At 34.0% G+C, this 16588-nt stretch overlaps 1 protein-coding gene across 2 annotated transcripts in view; it reads left to right on the top strand.

Annotated features, from left to right (window-relative positions):
• The window catches only part of LOC127845364 (meckelin-like), a 54619-nt gene extending 44868 nt beyond the window's left edge, over positions 1–9751 (top strand). Inside the window, exons 20-22 of one of the 2 annotated variants that reach the window (XM_052376234.1) lie at positions 1549–1691; positions 4059–4186; positions 7378–9751. In XM_052376234.1, the coding sequence (XP_052232194.1) occupies positions 1549–1691; positions 4059–4186; positions 7378–7783 (677 nt within the window). In that variant the 3' untranslated portion in view covers positions 7784–9751. The remainder of the gene's footprint in view (positions 1–1548; positions 1692–4058; positions 4187–7377) is intronic. The other variant, XM_052376235.1, reaches the window with a different exon arrangement.
• The last annotated feature ends 6837 nt before the right edge of the window (positions 9752–16588 follow it).

The following is a 16588-nucleotide window of genomic DNA, read 5'->3' as shown; positions in this document are numbered from 1 at the left end:
CATTGTGCATTCATTCTTTGACTCACAATTTACACACCTGTCATTGTGCATTCATTCAGTGACTCACTGTTCACACACCTGTCATTGTGCATTCATTCTGTGACTCACTATATTTACACAGCTGGCAATGTGCATTTATTATGTGACTCACTGTTCACACACCTGTCATTTTGAATTCATTCTGTGACTCACTATTTACACACCTGTCATTTTGAATTCATTCTGTGACTCACTATATTTACACAGCTGGAAAAGTGCATTCATTATGTGACTCACTATTTACACACCTGTCATTGTGCATTCATTCTGTGACTCACTATTTACACATCTGTCATTGTGCATTCATTCTGTGACTCACTGTTCACACACTTGTCATTGTGCATTCATTCTGTTACTCACTGTTAACACACCTGTCATTGTGCATTCATTCTGTGACTCACTATATTTACACAGCTGGCAATGTGCATTCATTATGTGACTCACTGTTCACACACCTGTCATTGTGCATTCATTCTGTGACTCACTATTTACACACCTGTCATTGTGCATTCATTCTGTGACTCACTATATTTACACAGCTAGAAATGTGCATTCATTCTGTGACTCACTATATACACACCTGTCATTGTGCATTCATTCTGTGACTCACTGTTTACACATCTGTCATTGTGCATTCATTCAGTGACTCACTGTTCACACACTTGTCATTGTGCATTCGTTCTGTTACTCACTGTTTACACACTTGTCATTGTGCATTCATTCTGTGACTCACTGTTCACACACCTGTCATTGTGCATTCATTCGATGACACACTGTTTACACACTTGTCATTGTGCATTCATTCTGTGACTCACTGTTTACACACTTGTCATTGTGCATTCACTCTGTGACTCACTGTTCACACACCTGTCATTGTGCATTCATTCTGTGACTCACTGTTCACACACCTGTTAATCATTCATTTTGTGACTCTCTGTTTACACACCTATCAAGAGGTGAAATATAGGCATCACAGTTTGACATGACAGAAGGATTATTTTCAAAGGACATTTATAGTATTTTTCTTGATATTAAACAAATGCTTAATAAGTTGAATGTGTAAGTATAACTGTAAAAATGTCCATATATTTGTTCGTACACATCCACAATCCCGATTGAAATTAGCAATAGATATACACATTTGAATTTTTAGGCATAAAGATAAATACAAACTTCTTTCGTTAGAAAATATAAACACTTGTATATTGTTGCATTCTTTAAAAGCAAGATGCTTTTGTAGAAATGCTTGACAGGTGTGGTGTAATCTGTACTCATTATACTACTTGCTGTGTAGGGATAGCATTCAAAATCAGCTAGGCTCATACAGTTTTATTTTACACCACTGCCAGACTCCTTGAAATCAGTCAGACATGTCTAAAAACAATATACAGTGTCTGGCAAACAGTTGGGTGCAAAATGACACAAAAGCTGTCTGACAGACTGGCACAAAACTGTAATGTCCGACAAGGCCTTTGGGTGCTATCAGTCACAATTATATTTTATTTTCAGATGATGGCCATTCCTTTGATCGTGTCCTGTTTTATGGCAATGAGTTCACGCTGATCATCTTCGACATGCTCACGTTCTGCGTTGCTGACCTGATTTTCCAGAACTATATTGTTGCTGGTGTCATCACCTACATTCTGTGTGAGGTAAAGAACCATATTGTTTACAGTGATTATTTTTATATTAGTTTTTCAGATCTCTAACATCTTGTAAAAATTTCATTGTGTGTGCTTAGTTCTTACATTTGATTCTTGAGTTAAATAATATTTTATTACCAAAGTCCATGTGGCAGTTGCTTGCCAAACTTGATACTTCAAACGTTTAGAATTGCCTAGTTTTCATATACAGGATAGTTTTCATTCAGACATGTTAAATATGTGAAAATGATGGAAAGTATTTAATAAACTCAAAGTGAAAATAACAATATATTTACATGAAAACTACACTGCTCAATTGTCACTCATATATTTACATGGAAACTACACTGATTAATTGTCACTCATATATTTACATGGAAACTACACTGATCAATTGTCACTCATATACATGTATTTTCATGGAAACCACACTGATCAATTGTCACTCATATATTTACATGGAAACTACACTGATCAATTGTCACTCATATATTTACATGGAAACCACACTTTCATATATGTTTATAGTTTACTGCACATTCTCGGACAAAAATTCAGAGAGATGGATATGTATGATTCAAGGCAATCGTACATGAAGTTGATTCCAGGTCTAAATCCTAAAGTTCATTTCTTTATTTCATAAATTAATTTATATATTTCTGGCTGCTTTATGTAGGTCCATTAACCTGTATCACTGCATCAAACTTAAAAAAATCAACTTTAGAAACAGAAGGAACTTGATTTTAAACAGAATATTTAATCTGAAATTCAAAGTTAAGAAACAAGTCATAAATCGGGTGATGACCATGAAACTTTTCTTAAATTTTTGCTTGCAGGTGGTTTATAGGGCTTTATCAGTTTAAAGATAAAAGATGTAATTAAAGTGAAAATTATTGATACCATAATGATTGCTTTCTCCTGGTAGCAACATTTCTTCATTCCATAATAAATAAATAGTTTATGAAACCAATCATCAACAATACTAGGACAAGGGCACATCATTGAGCATAACTCCTTCCAAAAAATGTCCAAAAAATCAAAAGTTGTTGGTTAAGGTAGATTATCAATTTTTTATAAATTGGTGATCTTAGATACAAATATTATTGGTTAAAAGAGGTAAGTTTGTATAGTTAATTTCTTGGTTTTGAACCAGGTTTTCTGAAGGAAAAGACTGGTTATTAGATTGGCCAATGTCGGCTGGTGGGCTGGCGGGCGGGCGGAACAAGCTTGTCCAGGCCATAACTTTGTTGTTCATGGTGAGATTTTAAAATCATTTGGCACATTTGTTCATCATTATTAGACGGTGTGTCGCGCGAAAGAATTACGTCGATATCTCCAAGGTAAAGGTCACACTTTGAGTTCAAAGGTCAAAAATGGCCAAAATAAGCTTGTCCGGGCCATAACTATGTCATTCATTGTGAGATTTAAAACTTATTTGGCACATTTGTTCACCATCATGGGACGGTGTGTCGCACGCAAGAATCACATCAATATCTCCAATGTCAAGGTAGCCACGATTAAAAATAGATTTATGTTGAAACAAACTTACAAAGGTGGTTAATTTTGTTTGTTCATTTCAAAAGTTCAGTTTGAGTTGTCTCCCTTTATCAGATTTTTTTTATTTGTTCACCATTATGGGACGGTGTGTCGCACGAAAGAATCACCTCAATATCTCCAATGTCAAGGTCGCCAGGACTAAAAATAGATTTTTTTAAAAACAAACTTACAAAGGGGGTTAATTTTGTTTGTTCGTTTCAAAAGTTCAGTTTGAGTTGTCTCCCTTTATCAGATTATTTTTTTCACAATGAAAACCTGGTTTTGTGACAATTTTGTCCGTTGTTATAATTGATGTGCTACATATTGCAAATTCTACAATATCTCTTTAATTAAATAACTTTTAAGATTGTGCTTATGGCTTCATGCTATTGTCACCTATCTTTATTACAATATGTTATTGCTGCCTGCTTAAGTTAACATAAATATGACACAATTAATAACTTATTCACGCACTATCACTATAGAAAACAATGATAAAAACAAATGATTTCAAATACAGTGGTCTGTCTTTGTTTTTATCTGTTAAAAGAGATAATTGGACAATCGCTAAGGTCCCTATTTTTGTTTGATCACTTGCAAATAAGAGAAGAAAATCTACCAAAAGTAACAAATATACTCAATGTAGTTGATATATTCTGAGTGGAGATATTTTAAGATACAGTCTAAAACTTAACCCATAAATCTTACAATCTGTTATGCACTTTGCCAGACACACACATCTGTTGTCATTTATCCCTGCAAGGTTTTCCATTCAGATTGTTTAGGTCAAATATTCGAAACCATGTTTCAGTTAGTTCTAATTATCAAATAATATTACAGTTGTGTGCTTTCACTCGTGGCCGATTATATCAACTTGAACCAGGTATTAAATGGCCTAAACACAGAAAGCTTGTCACATGGTTTGGAGCCTATACATTGTCTCTTCGATATGAAAAGAAGCGGAGCCAGTAAATTTGTTTGATGTTTCGAGTTCTGTGTTCATGTTGCAATTTACTGGTTCATCATACTTAATGGTTTATTAAAGCAATTGTTTAGTTAAGTGCTCTTTAATACAATAAAAAGTTAACTTTTTGTTAAGCAGGTTTTCAACAAATATCATGATAATAAGTTATGGGTAACAGTCAATAGCTTTAGTTTACATTGACAAAATCTTGATAAAACTCAGGATATAGCAAGCATGCATGCATACCTGGCATGAGATTGTATATGGGGCATGTCAGGTTAAGGTCATTGTTTCCAAAAATAGAAAATCAATGTCCCCTAAATAATTGTAAGTTTGGATGGAGATATTGTACTGAAATTGTTTGTTGGTAGCTTTCATGCTTTGAACAATCTTGTTAAAACTTACACTAGTAGCAAGACAAGCTTGCATGGAAACCCATTTCGTAAATGTATTTACTGGGTATCTGCTAATGGTCAAGGTCATTATAACTGAAAATAGAAGTGCATACACTCAATAAGTTGATATTGGAAGGACATTATTTCAGTAGGTAGCTTACATACAGATAGAAGTGCATACACTCAATAAGTTGATATTGGAAGGCCATTATTTCAGTAGGTAGCTTACATACAGATATTGGAAGGACATTATTTCAGTAGGTAGCTTACATACAGATATAGCTTGGGATTGCAGTTTGTGACAGATGTATGACGGTCACTGTTACTAAAAAATGCAAAATGCTTTCTAGTGAATGACACGAGTTTTAATGGAGATATTGCACTGAAATGTTGGGTGTAGTTTAACGGCTTTGATTAAAATAGTTCTTAATGGACATGTATACATAGCTTGTTGTTCCATCTGGAACCAGTTGGTACAGTTTCAAGGTTTCTAGAAACTGTTCCTGCTGAATAGCAGGAGTTTATAGGGAATTAGTGCTGAAATTGGGAGCTTATATGCAGACCTAGATTAGTTTAAATCTATTTATTTTAGCTCTATTGCATAGAAAGGCTAAGGCTTATTTGAAATACTCTTGATTCTGTTTCCTGGGCCTAGAACCAGTACTTGGTGTCTATGGGGAAATCTAAAGAACGCTCCCACAGTGGGGATTGAACCCATGACCTCCCGATCGCAAGGCAGACACCATATCCACCACACCACTGGGACCTTCAGACCTAGTTTGGGATTGCATTTGGGATAAGTTAGATTAAGGTTAAGGTCACAGTAGTTTAAAATAGAAAAACTGTTGACCACCAATTAATTCGAGTTTGGATGAAGGTATTGCGCTGAAATTGTGTGTTTAGGTAGCTTACATGCTGACCTAGCTTGGGATTGCATAATTATTTAAAAAAGTAACTTACTAATTTAAAACCTGGTTTGTTTTCTGTTTATGGCTCATTTTTGCTTTTAATTTGTTTTTCTGCCGTTATTTACTGGTTAACCTTTTTGCTTTCATACTATTGAAACGTGTGAAATTGTTGTTTTTATGCCCCCGAAGGAGGGCATATAGTGATCGGACCGTCCGTCCGTCTGTCTTTCCGTCAAACTTTGCGTTTAGGTTTTGAAAAATGCTCATAACTTAATGTCAGATAGCAACTTGATATTTGGCATGCATGTGTATCTCATAGAGCTGCACATTTTGAGCGGTGAAAGGTCAAGGTCATCCTTCAAAGTAAAAAAAAACAAATCCAAGGAAAGTAATAAGCTTCAAAGGAAGATAATTATCTGCACCTGCCAAATGATAAAAAAAATATTAATAAATCAAAGCGGCGCAGAAGGGGGCATTGTGTTTATGACAAACACATCTCTTGTTGGTTATCAAATTGTTTTTTTTTATGAATTTCTGTTAATGAACTTTGTCATGCCATTTCAATAGCAAGCATGATTGACATCAGACTTTCTCACTAGTGTAACAACAGTTTCAAGTCAAACATAAAATTAGTATTATATTATTTTAATTTTCATGCCTCTGAAGGAAGGCAACTAGTAGTTGTATCATACATCTGTGGGTGGGGGGATGCATGGATCTGTCCATTCAGATTTGGCTTCTGCTCTGTAACTTGAACATAACTGGTTGGACTAAAATGATGACATGCTGAGTACAACTCTCATGCTCCTCATTGATTGGTCAAGGTCACAATTTACAGCAAAAGTAATGCACTGTAATTTCCCCTCTGTATAGTTAACATGCCTGGAAAATTGTCATTGTATTATCAAAATATTATATTTTGCATGACCAGCCGATTTTTTAGTGTTGTGTACAATTCCTATACTTCTGTATGAAAGGTGAAGCTCACAATTCAAAGATCATGAATGGTTGTTTCCTCTCTGTAACTTTGACATGCTACTTAGGATTTAAAAGTAATTTTGGATATTTGTTTCCCATGACCAGAGTGTGAGTTGCATAAAATTCGTATTCTACTTCAAGGTCACAATTCAAGTGAAAATGTCCTAAACGTAATGTAACAGTACGTTTTGTAACATTTAATGCCTAGGAGGCTCCTGATATCATTGTTTCGTTTTTCCATGATGACCATATGTCTGTCATGTGCAATACTTATGATCATAGCTGAAAGGTCAAGGTCAGAATTTCAAGTTATGTCATCCAATTTTTAATTTTTGCTTTATTCATTTTTTGCCTCTGGGCACATTATTTTTTAAGGTTTCCTCCATTTACATTATTTCCAGTTTATATAAACATACCGGTAATTTTACTAATCAAAACAACATGAAGCATTATGAACAGCCTTGCAGGGTTGACATTTGCATTTCTGGTTATGTATCATTTCTGGTAATTTGACTTATGAATTTATTTTACATGCGAAAGCATACATATTTGTTCATGAGCAGATATGAATGAAGACAATGCTATGTGTGGGTGTCTGACCAGTTGTCAACAAGTAACAATTTGTCAGTGAAAAGTTAAATTGACTAAACTTACTGGTTTGCAAACACTTGTACAAAATACTATGCTAGTGTTCTTTTTTTATTAAATCATCAATAAAAACAATATTTATTATTAAATTTATAGGTATGAAATTACAAATCACACTATTGAGGGAATAAAACATCAAACTAAGAATAAATTATGTTATTTTTTTAACAAACTATGTACAGTATTACTTAATTTTGACAAATAATACATTAATATAATTGCATCAGATGAATTGATATAACTAAAAACTGGATATTTCTTTCCAGATTGTTTGCATGGCCAGAAATGCAGGAGGCCAGAAGAACTTGGCAAAGAAGACTCTCGTTGATGAAAGATTCCTTATCTAGACTGATTCCTTCCATTCCTTCGTTATCAACCATTACTCCAACTTCATCGTCCCAGCTTGGGTCAAGGTCATTTCCTCACAGTGGTTGGGATGGTGTAGCTACCAATTCATCTTCATGGGATGGGTTAACAACTTTTACAGTTGAATCAAAAACTTTTACGGATGAGACAGAAACATCTTCAGTTGAGGCATCTGAATTGACTGGCGTTTCTGAATCAACATCCTCAAAGGCAATTCATTGGGAATTGTCCAGTTTACCAGGAGCATCATCATCACTGGCACTGTATTCGGAGTCATCAAGTTTGTCTGAATCTACATCAGTCTAGGAAATTGTATTGTATTCTCATTTGTTGAATTTGCCTGATTCTTTATATGGTTCTAGTAAGCATACGAGTAGCAGATATTGACATATTATATTTTAGAAAGAAGGTAATCTCTTTGATAGAAAAAATATTTATTTGAGCCTCGGTGTACCTGTAGAAAAAGATCATTTACTTGTTTTTTTAAGAGTAATTTTGTTCAGATTACATGACTGTAAGGCATTTCTTTTCCATGTTAAATGATTTGAGTGATTCATTATTTATGATAAAGGATTCCCTATATTTTGGTATAAAGTTTAGTATTACATGCAATAAATAAGTGTTTCAGCTTGACTGAAATGCCAACCAAACTCTCCCTTTTGGGTGAGCAGTATACATTTGAAAATTGCCGCTTAACAAAAGTAGAGATAAAAACTAACACAGGGAATATTCTAACTCTGAAATGTTGATTCCTAAATGATCCAGTCCACCAAAACTTATACAAAAATTAATATATTTATAATTTAATGTTGCAGAAGACATCTTACTGACTAAAATCATCATTGAAATTGTGTAAATAATAACCAATAATAGAATTATGTCTATACACCGGATATAACCAATTTTATTTCTTACAAACAGATAGGTAAACAGTGTAATAAACATCAATCTCTTTCATTATTGCTGAAGAATATTTAAAATGCATTTTTGGTGGACATTTTATTATAAAAGATGCTCTAAAACTATGTGGTTATTTGAACTTTAAGAATGTTGCTTGATATTTTAAATATAGTTGCCTGCATCATTATTTTAGTTTCATATCATTACTTGTGTATTTATTTGAATGAAGTTAAAGTATATGGCCATAGCTTTTTTGTGTGATTTTGTGTTGTTGTTTTTAGCTCACCAGCACTATGTGCTCAATAGTGCTCATGGTGAGCTTTAGTGAACGCCTTTTGAAGCGTCGTGGGGTGTCAACATTTGCCTTCTTAACACTCTAGAGGCCACATTTATTGTTATTGTCCGATCTTCATGAAACTTGGTTGAAGATTTGTCCAAATGATAACGTGGACGAATTCGAAAATGGTTCTGGTTGCTTAAAGAACATGGCCGCCAGGGCATTTTTCCATATATGGCTATACTAAAACCTTGTTAACACTGTAGAGTCCACATGAAACTTGGTCAGAAGATTTGCCTGAATGATATCTTGGACAAGTTAACAAATGGTTGGTTGAAAAACCTGGCCACCAAGGTGGGTGAGGCTTTTTTCCTTAAATGGCTTTAGCAAAAACCTAACTCCCTAAGTCACATTTATTTTCAATCTTCATGAAACTTGATCAGAACATTTTGTTCTAATGATATCTTGTATTAGTTCAAAGAATGGATCTGGTCTGTTGAAAAACATGGCAGCCAGGGGCCTGGGCATTTTTCCTTACATGGCTATAGTAAGAACTTGTTAATACTCCAAGTCATATTTATAGTCCAATCATCATGAAACATGGTCAGAACATTTGTTTTAACATCTTGGATAAATTCGAAAATAGTTCAGGTCTGTTGAAAAAAAATGGCCACCAGGGGGGGGGGGGAAGTTATCATTATATGGCTATAGTAAAACCTTGTGAGCACTCTAAAAGTTACATTTATAGTTCACTCTTCATTAAAATTGGTCAGAACATTTTTTATCATGATCTCTTGGGCTGCTCTAAACAGGTCAGTTCCTTTGTATCTAAGGTGAGCAACTATGGGCCTTCCAGGCCCTCTTATTTATTATTTGACAGCTAGAATTTATGACATGCCGTCCGTGCTAGAAACAGGTTGTAATCACACATTGTTAGAAATTCTCTATTGGTGAATCAATGCGGCAGCATGTGCAAATATTCACTGATCAAAACTGTGTTACAGCTGTGAAAAGTACCGAGCATTTTTTTGTTGTTTTAAACATATGGAGATTTAAATCTACATTGTTTCTCTTACCAATAAAATGGAAAGATGACAGTATGAGTAATTGAAATTGTCCTGTGAAAATGTGTTTATATGTTTCGCTAATGTGTGTGCATAGTAACTAAGATTGATGCTGCTCTCCTGACATTGTAAATGTTCACAGAAATAATGTGTTTGTTTTTTCGGCGTAAGCTGAATAAGCCAGCTTTTCACCCTGACTTGACCTTTGTAAGTGTCCAATAATACTCAAATAAAATTTCCCGCGGCTAGGTACGAATGAATACACTTCATTTATTCCATTGGCTGATTTGAGTATAACACCAGAACATTGGAAACATATCCGCGTCTTTGTAACACTGTTTTACTGCATGAAACAATTGTATCTCTAATGAAAAGGCCCAATAGATAGAACAGTTTTACAATCAATTTTCGACATAAATACAGTTTGTGCGTTCACCTTTTATTTTCAGAGAATTACCAGCGCAAAAGCGTTTAACTAAAGGCTATGTTGTCATATTTAGTACTTACTTGCATTGCATTTCAACCCGCGAGGTTTCGGGTCAATACGCGGTCATTTTGTGAAAGTCAGAGTTTATATACAGTTTATCACCGGAGTTCGCAAAAGGGGTTGCGATCATTGTGTCTTACTGACAATAACGTAGTGACTGTAATGCATTGCATTCCAATCCGCAAGGTATCAAGGTCAGTTTGCGGTCAGTTGCAGAAATCTTTATATAAACGCCGTCTCGTAAACTTTGTGCACTTGAAGTCTGTTTTGATCAGAAAGATACTAAATAAAGATATTCGGCGATATTATTGTGGTATGTCAATCATCGATTTTTAATATGGTTTCAAAATTTGCATGATAAGGACCAATTTTGATAAAATTAATTAGAAATATTTATCCATTTAGACCAGTTTATTAAGCATGACCACAATAATTCGCTATACTATAATTATGCAATTAAATAAGATTCGAGTATTGCCGGCTGACCTATATGCACTCGTTTATTTTCATGTTTCTTGTGTTTTTCTATTCTGTAAATATAGATATCTGAGTAATAATATCACATAAAGCAAAATAAGCCACGAAATCTGGCGCAACACCCCGTAATTGATTTGCTTATGATGTAGCTAACAACTGCGCAGAAAAAAGGCATCCGCTACTTTTTATCTCATAGAGATAACTTTTGATCGTTCATAAACATCGACCACAATCAACGCCGTATATCTTTTTTTAAAGATATTTCTTGTTAACCTTTTCGTGCAGTTTTGGAAGGTGAGCTTAAATGGTTTGTCAAAAATCAGTTGTTCCCCTCAGTTACATTCAAATAACTTTTCTTAAACCAGCAGTATGGAATGAGTGATATTGACCAAACTTTGATGTAATGTTCTTCTACCACATTCCTTCAATTTAAAGTAAGGCCACGACTTTTATATTTCTTAGTTTACAAAACCGCCGACCCTAATTTTTGGAAAACGGGAAAAAATAAAATCGGAAAATTGCCTTTTGTTATTCCCGACCGCACTGAAAAACGAGCGAAACGAGAGAAAAAACGATCCGGTTTGAGTACGGTTGCGAATAAAATCAAGTAAGTACAATCAACGATTGGTTCACATATATTGCAGAGATCGGGATATTTTTCAGTTTGACACATTATGTACCAGTCCTTGTATGGGCACTTCTCAAAATTTATTTTGGGTAAAAATTACGCTAGCAAAAATTACAGACAATAGGAAAATCAACGTCAGTAAAATGTCGACCCCATCAAAATTTATTTACGAGTCTGTGACACAACTATATTGTTTAACATGTTAATTATATTAAACAAACCCGATATTATAGTAGATAAAAAAGTATTACCTTGCAATCTGATAATTAGAATAAATAATCCAATAAAACACACCCATTATTTACAATATATGTGTTTAGGAATTTTGTAAACACGTCCGCCATAGGTTATAGGAACCGTACAGAAAGTTTAGAAATTGGAACAAATCGGTATATCTCGGAAAATCATTGATAAATGTATTTGTCGTTTCAATGCTTAGGGCATTGAGTAATTTCGGCAAATCGGAACTCAACTTGCGTAAAACACTAGCTCAATTAACTGTTAAACTCCGCCTCCGTTCTCTGGAAACCGCCTCCGTTCTCTGGAAAAGATTCGAAGGCCGAGCTATGCACGTGCTATTTTTAAATTGGAGGATTGCAATTGAGAAACAAACACACGATTGGTTCGGCATGTTGATTGCTAGACAATGGAAGCCAATTTTGTTGGCGCGAAATTTGTCACTTTATTACTTCAGTCAGAAAGCGGCTTTCCTTTGATGAGGCAACAACAAATTGATTAAATGTTCGATGGATTCGCCGCACCTAAAAATCTTAAAACTAAATAAAAATCTTTTTATTTTGCGCCCGCAGCAAAACAATTTGCTGCGCACCTGTTTATTAAATGATTTAGTTTTATTAAGCCTACGTATTTAACGACATAGAGTATTATAACGCTTTGCGTTATTACATTGGTTTATGGTAAAAACAAATGGCAGCGTTCGTCTGTCTTGTCATGTCGGCAAAAGACACAAATGGAAATGTTAATTTTCCACCGGGGCAAGTAGTCATTGCATTACAGATGATTTGAGTTATTTTATAATTTCAACCGTATTTACAGCAGGATTTGAAATGTCGCCGGTATGCGTTCGATTGGTAAAAATCTGCAATAAACTTGTTGGTATTGATTAAGTTAAAATATCAAAAATTAACATGCAAAGGAGTGTCGCCGTTGAACTGGACAAAAAATGTCGAGTATAATATAAATTGTACGAGTCACCTATCTTCTAGTTCAAACTGTTAATGGCTAAGTGTAAGGTGTACATTATGCCCCTTAAACATGAATTTAGCATAAGTAAGAAAGTGAAGAAACTTTCTGGACCTAAACGACTTTATTTACAAAACTTAAAACTTCTCATTTCTAATTTTAACAGTGCTAAAATAACAAAAGTAATGCATCGAGTATTGTATAATACCATAACCTATTATATTTAGAACTAATAGAAATTCGAGATATTTCGTATCAGTGTTTTTTGCCCAAAATAACAGACTCTTATAGGCTGTGTCAAAATTGAAAATTGTACAAAAAGCTGTTTCCCAAAAAGTAACTTTTTTTCCTTTTAAAAGTCTCGCCAAAATTTCCAAAAAGTAAGTCAATTTTTTTAAAAATAGACTCAATTGGTTTTTTGAGTTTATCATACAGCAGTTTAATACCCTAGCACTTTATAATATATATTTTAGAAAGCAGTTAAACATGCACTTATTAACAATTGGTATACTGTTATCTATAATCATAATACTAATGATTTAATATTCCCAATTTCATGGTTTATTGCACATTATCCCCAATCAAAAAGGCACTGGCTGTAAAATATGACGCAAAGAAAAATCACTGCTTATGCTTGATATTTATTGTGTCATGTTATTTAACCATCATTGACAGAAAACTGAGCTTCTTATATAACTTTGATATAATGAAAACTACATGTACCGTGTTAAATTTAAGTAATCACTACCTGGTGTGAGAAAGCAGAACTTTTTATCCCCCGCCATAGGCGGAGGGATATTGTTTTGGCGTTGTCCATACGTCCGACCGTCTTTCCGTCCTTCCGGCACTTTTGTGGAAGTGCTTTGGCGGATTTCATTGAAATTGGTATGCGTATATATATGGATAAGAGGATGATGCACGCTAAATAGCATAGTACACAATATGTTAATAACGGAGTTATGACCCTTTGTATCTTGAAAAAATATCCTTATCTTGGAAGTGCTCTAGCGGATTTCATTGAAACTTGGTATGAGTATAGTATATATATGGATAAGATAAGAGGATGATGCATGCCAAATGGCATTGTACACCTTTTGCTAATAATGGAGTTATGGCCCTTTGTATCTTTAAAAAATTCTTTTTTGTGTGTCCGGAGCCATATCTTGCAACTGCTTTGACGGATTTAATTGAAACTTGGTAGGAGTATATATATGGATAAGAGGATGATGTACGTTGGCGTTGTCCATTCGCCCAGAAAACTTTTGTGTCAAGAAGTATATTTGCGGGGGGATATCAATTTAACAAATTTGCTTGTTTTCTATATTTTTACTAACATTTGACAAGGGCTTAAACTCAATTATTACTTCTAAATGATCTTGTACTGGTATTTTGCAGATATCATGCATCTATTTGGCAAAATATATCAATTTACAAAGACAATGTATGTATTTTTTATTTTTCGCTTTTCGCTCGCCTGTGATTTAACAACAAATAGAATAAAAATAAATTTATTTTTATTTCGCTCGCTCGCTCCATTTTTTGGAAGCAAAAATCCGTAGAACATATCATCAATTTGTTGTGGCCTGACGTCAAACTGTCAATTCATACAGACTGCACATTTTCGGAAGACTAACCGACTCCTTGTTTACAATTCCAGTAAAAAAACAAACACTTTCTAACATTTAAACTTTGGATTAAATTATCAAAATAAAGCAAAAGCGAAGTTGACGAATATGATTAAATTAATTCGCGTCAGTTCAAATAAAACGTTTTGCGTTGTAAATCAATGAGTTTTCATGACAACAACAACTTTAACACAATACCGCGACGACGTGGGGATCTTTACCTCGATTTTTTTTCATGGACGATCTCACAAGTCGAGTAAGAGCAATCACATAATTTGTGTAAGAGTAGTTTATAATATAAGATTTATGCAACGGGCATCGCATTGCGTTATGGTTCGCATCGAATTATGGAAATGAAGCGTAGTTTTTCGTTTTAATGGGAGGAGAACGCATGTCATGTAATGGAGTGTTTAAAATTGCCTGATGTTACAAAAGGTGCTTTTAGGACTCATTTCATTTGAAGATATAGATGTGTTTCATTGCATTATTTGATTTTTTGTCTCTGTTTTAAGGTTATGAAAGATATGTTGTCTTTGTTCTGATGTTATTAGTATTAACTTTTTTCCATTGTTTTTTTTTCGACCGCCCGATGGACCATTTTCAAAATATTTTTGTAAACCAATAAAAAAAGTCGTGGCCTAATATATGAAAACAATACGGCTATGGCAACTATAAGTTTAAGTTAATTTTGTATGAAAGTAATTAACAATGTTAACATTTCAGAAACATTACATTCTGTGACCTTTTACCGGATTCTTCAAAATTATTTTTTAAGAAATGTCCGACACGATCACGAGGCAGTTTTCCTTAAATGGCTGTGTAGAAAACTTTGAAAATCATCTCTTTAAACCGTGATCAATAATTTCCACATAATTTCACAAGTTTTGTTTGAATGACCCTCTACCCAATTCATTAAAATTATCTTAATATATTATATTGTCACCATGGTAAGAATGATACACATGTATACATGGAAAACTTTGAAATTCGGAGTGACTGGATCAAAATAATATTAAATATACCTTGCATTGCAACCTATGTTGTACAAAACTTAGTAAGCTTGATATAGTATGTTAAAGTCAAGACTCCTGTTTATGTTTGCCTTTAGCACAGTGGTTGTTTATATGTACAGATGAGTGTTCTAGGGACATCACTGCCCTCTTGTATAGCGTTACTAACGTGTTTAGTTTGAGGATTTAAAAGTTTACTGCAAGTTTTAAATTGTAGCAATGAAGTTTCTTCATCTGTAATACATTATAAAATAAATAATTTTTTTAATACCCTACTTGTTTATTTCATATTGCCTGGCTAGTTTCTGACGGTTATCAAGTGTGTTGTATATTACAGTTAGTATATTTTTTAAAGTGCTGAATAGGCTTAGTTCTGGTAAATATTTTTGTTTCAGAAGTTATGCAGTTTTTAAAAAACATACTTCATACACATCTAAAAATTGAAAATAGTAATAATTGAACTAAAGAAATATCAGAAGAATGATACTTGCAACCATCAGCTTTCTATACTACAAGATATAGGAAGTTCACCAAACCCTGGTGATGATTAAAGTCACTGCTTGGAAAGGAAAATGAATTCTACTTTAAGATCTTCCAAGAGCTTAAAGAACTCTACATCGATATTCTTTATGAAAACTTTCATTACAGAAAGACTTGTATACATGTAGCATTGCTAATTTTTTTAAAGATTGCATCAGATTTAGAAAATTTAAGGAGCATACTATTTTTGTGTCAGAAGGGATTATGCAGGGTTCCCAGCTTTTTGTATGAACAAAATTCCCTGATGGAAAATAAACATTCCAGGATCATAATTTCGACCCATATTTAGTTTTAGACACCTTCAATTAGAAGCAATTGCAGACAATAACATGCATTATATATATAAACAGAGAGCAAGAGGGAAAGAAGTAGATATTTACTAATAGAACACTAAGCTACATGTATACTACAAAGCCACCATAGCCATGCAGAGGAATCGATTTGCTGTTTTAATTGTATGGACTTTTCAACACAAGTCGGGAAAGTCTGACCAAACAAAATTCCCTGATTTTTCCCTGATTTCAGGAACTTTTCCAAATTCCCTGACTGGAAAAAGTGAGTCTTTTTCCTGGTTTTCCCTGATATCCAGGTTGGCTGGGAACGCTGGATTATGCCTTACAAGTACAAAAATTTACAAAGGGCAATAACCTTGCAAATGATTAAAGCAAGTTTTTTATTATTCGAGACAAGGCCCTGAAGACCTGTATCCTCTATTTGTTCGCAGATATAAATACCCGGTACATGCAAATCTAATCGAGTTTCACCTTAATACCTGTAGTACCGGTAGTTACAAGATAGGTCACAATTATGAGCATCAACCCATGACCTTAAAGTTATACATGTAAAATGAGACTCACCATATGCATGCAGTTTTTAATAGGCCTTTTTCTACATAATAGG

This window comes from Dreissena polymorpha, chromosome 9 (assembly GCF_020536995.1).
Source record: "Dreissena polymorpha isolate Duluth1 chromosome 9, UMN_Dpol_1.0, whole genome shotgun sequence".
Taxonomy (NCBI): domain Eukaryota; kingdom Metazoa; phylum Mollusca; class Bivalvia; order Myida; family Dreissenidae; genus Dreissena; species Dreissena polymorpha.
This window is presented reverse-complemented; position numbering and strand designations above follow the sequence as displayed.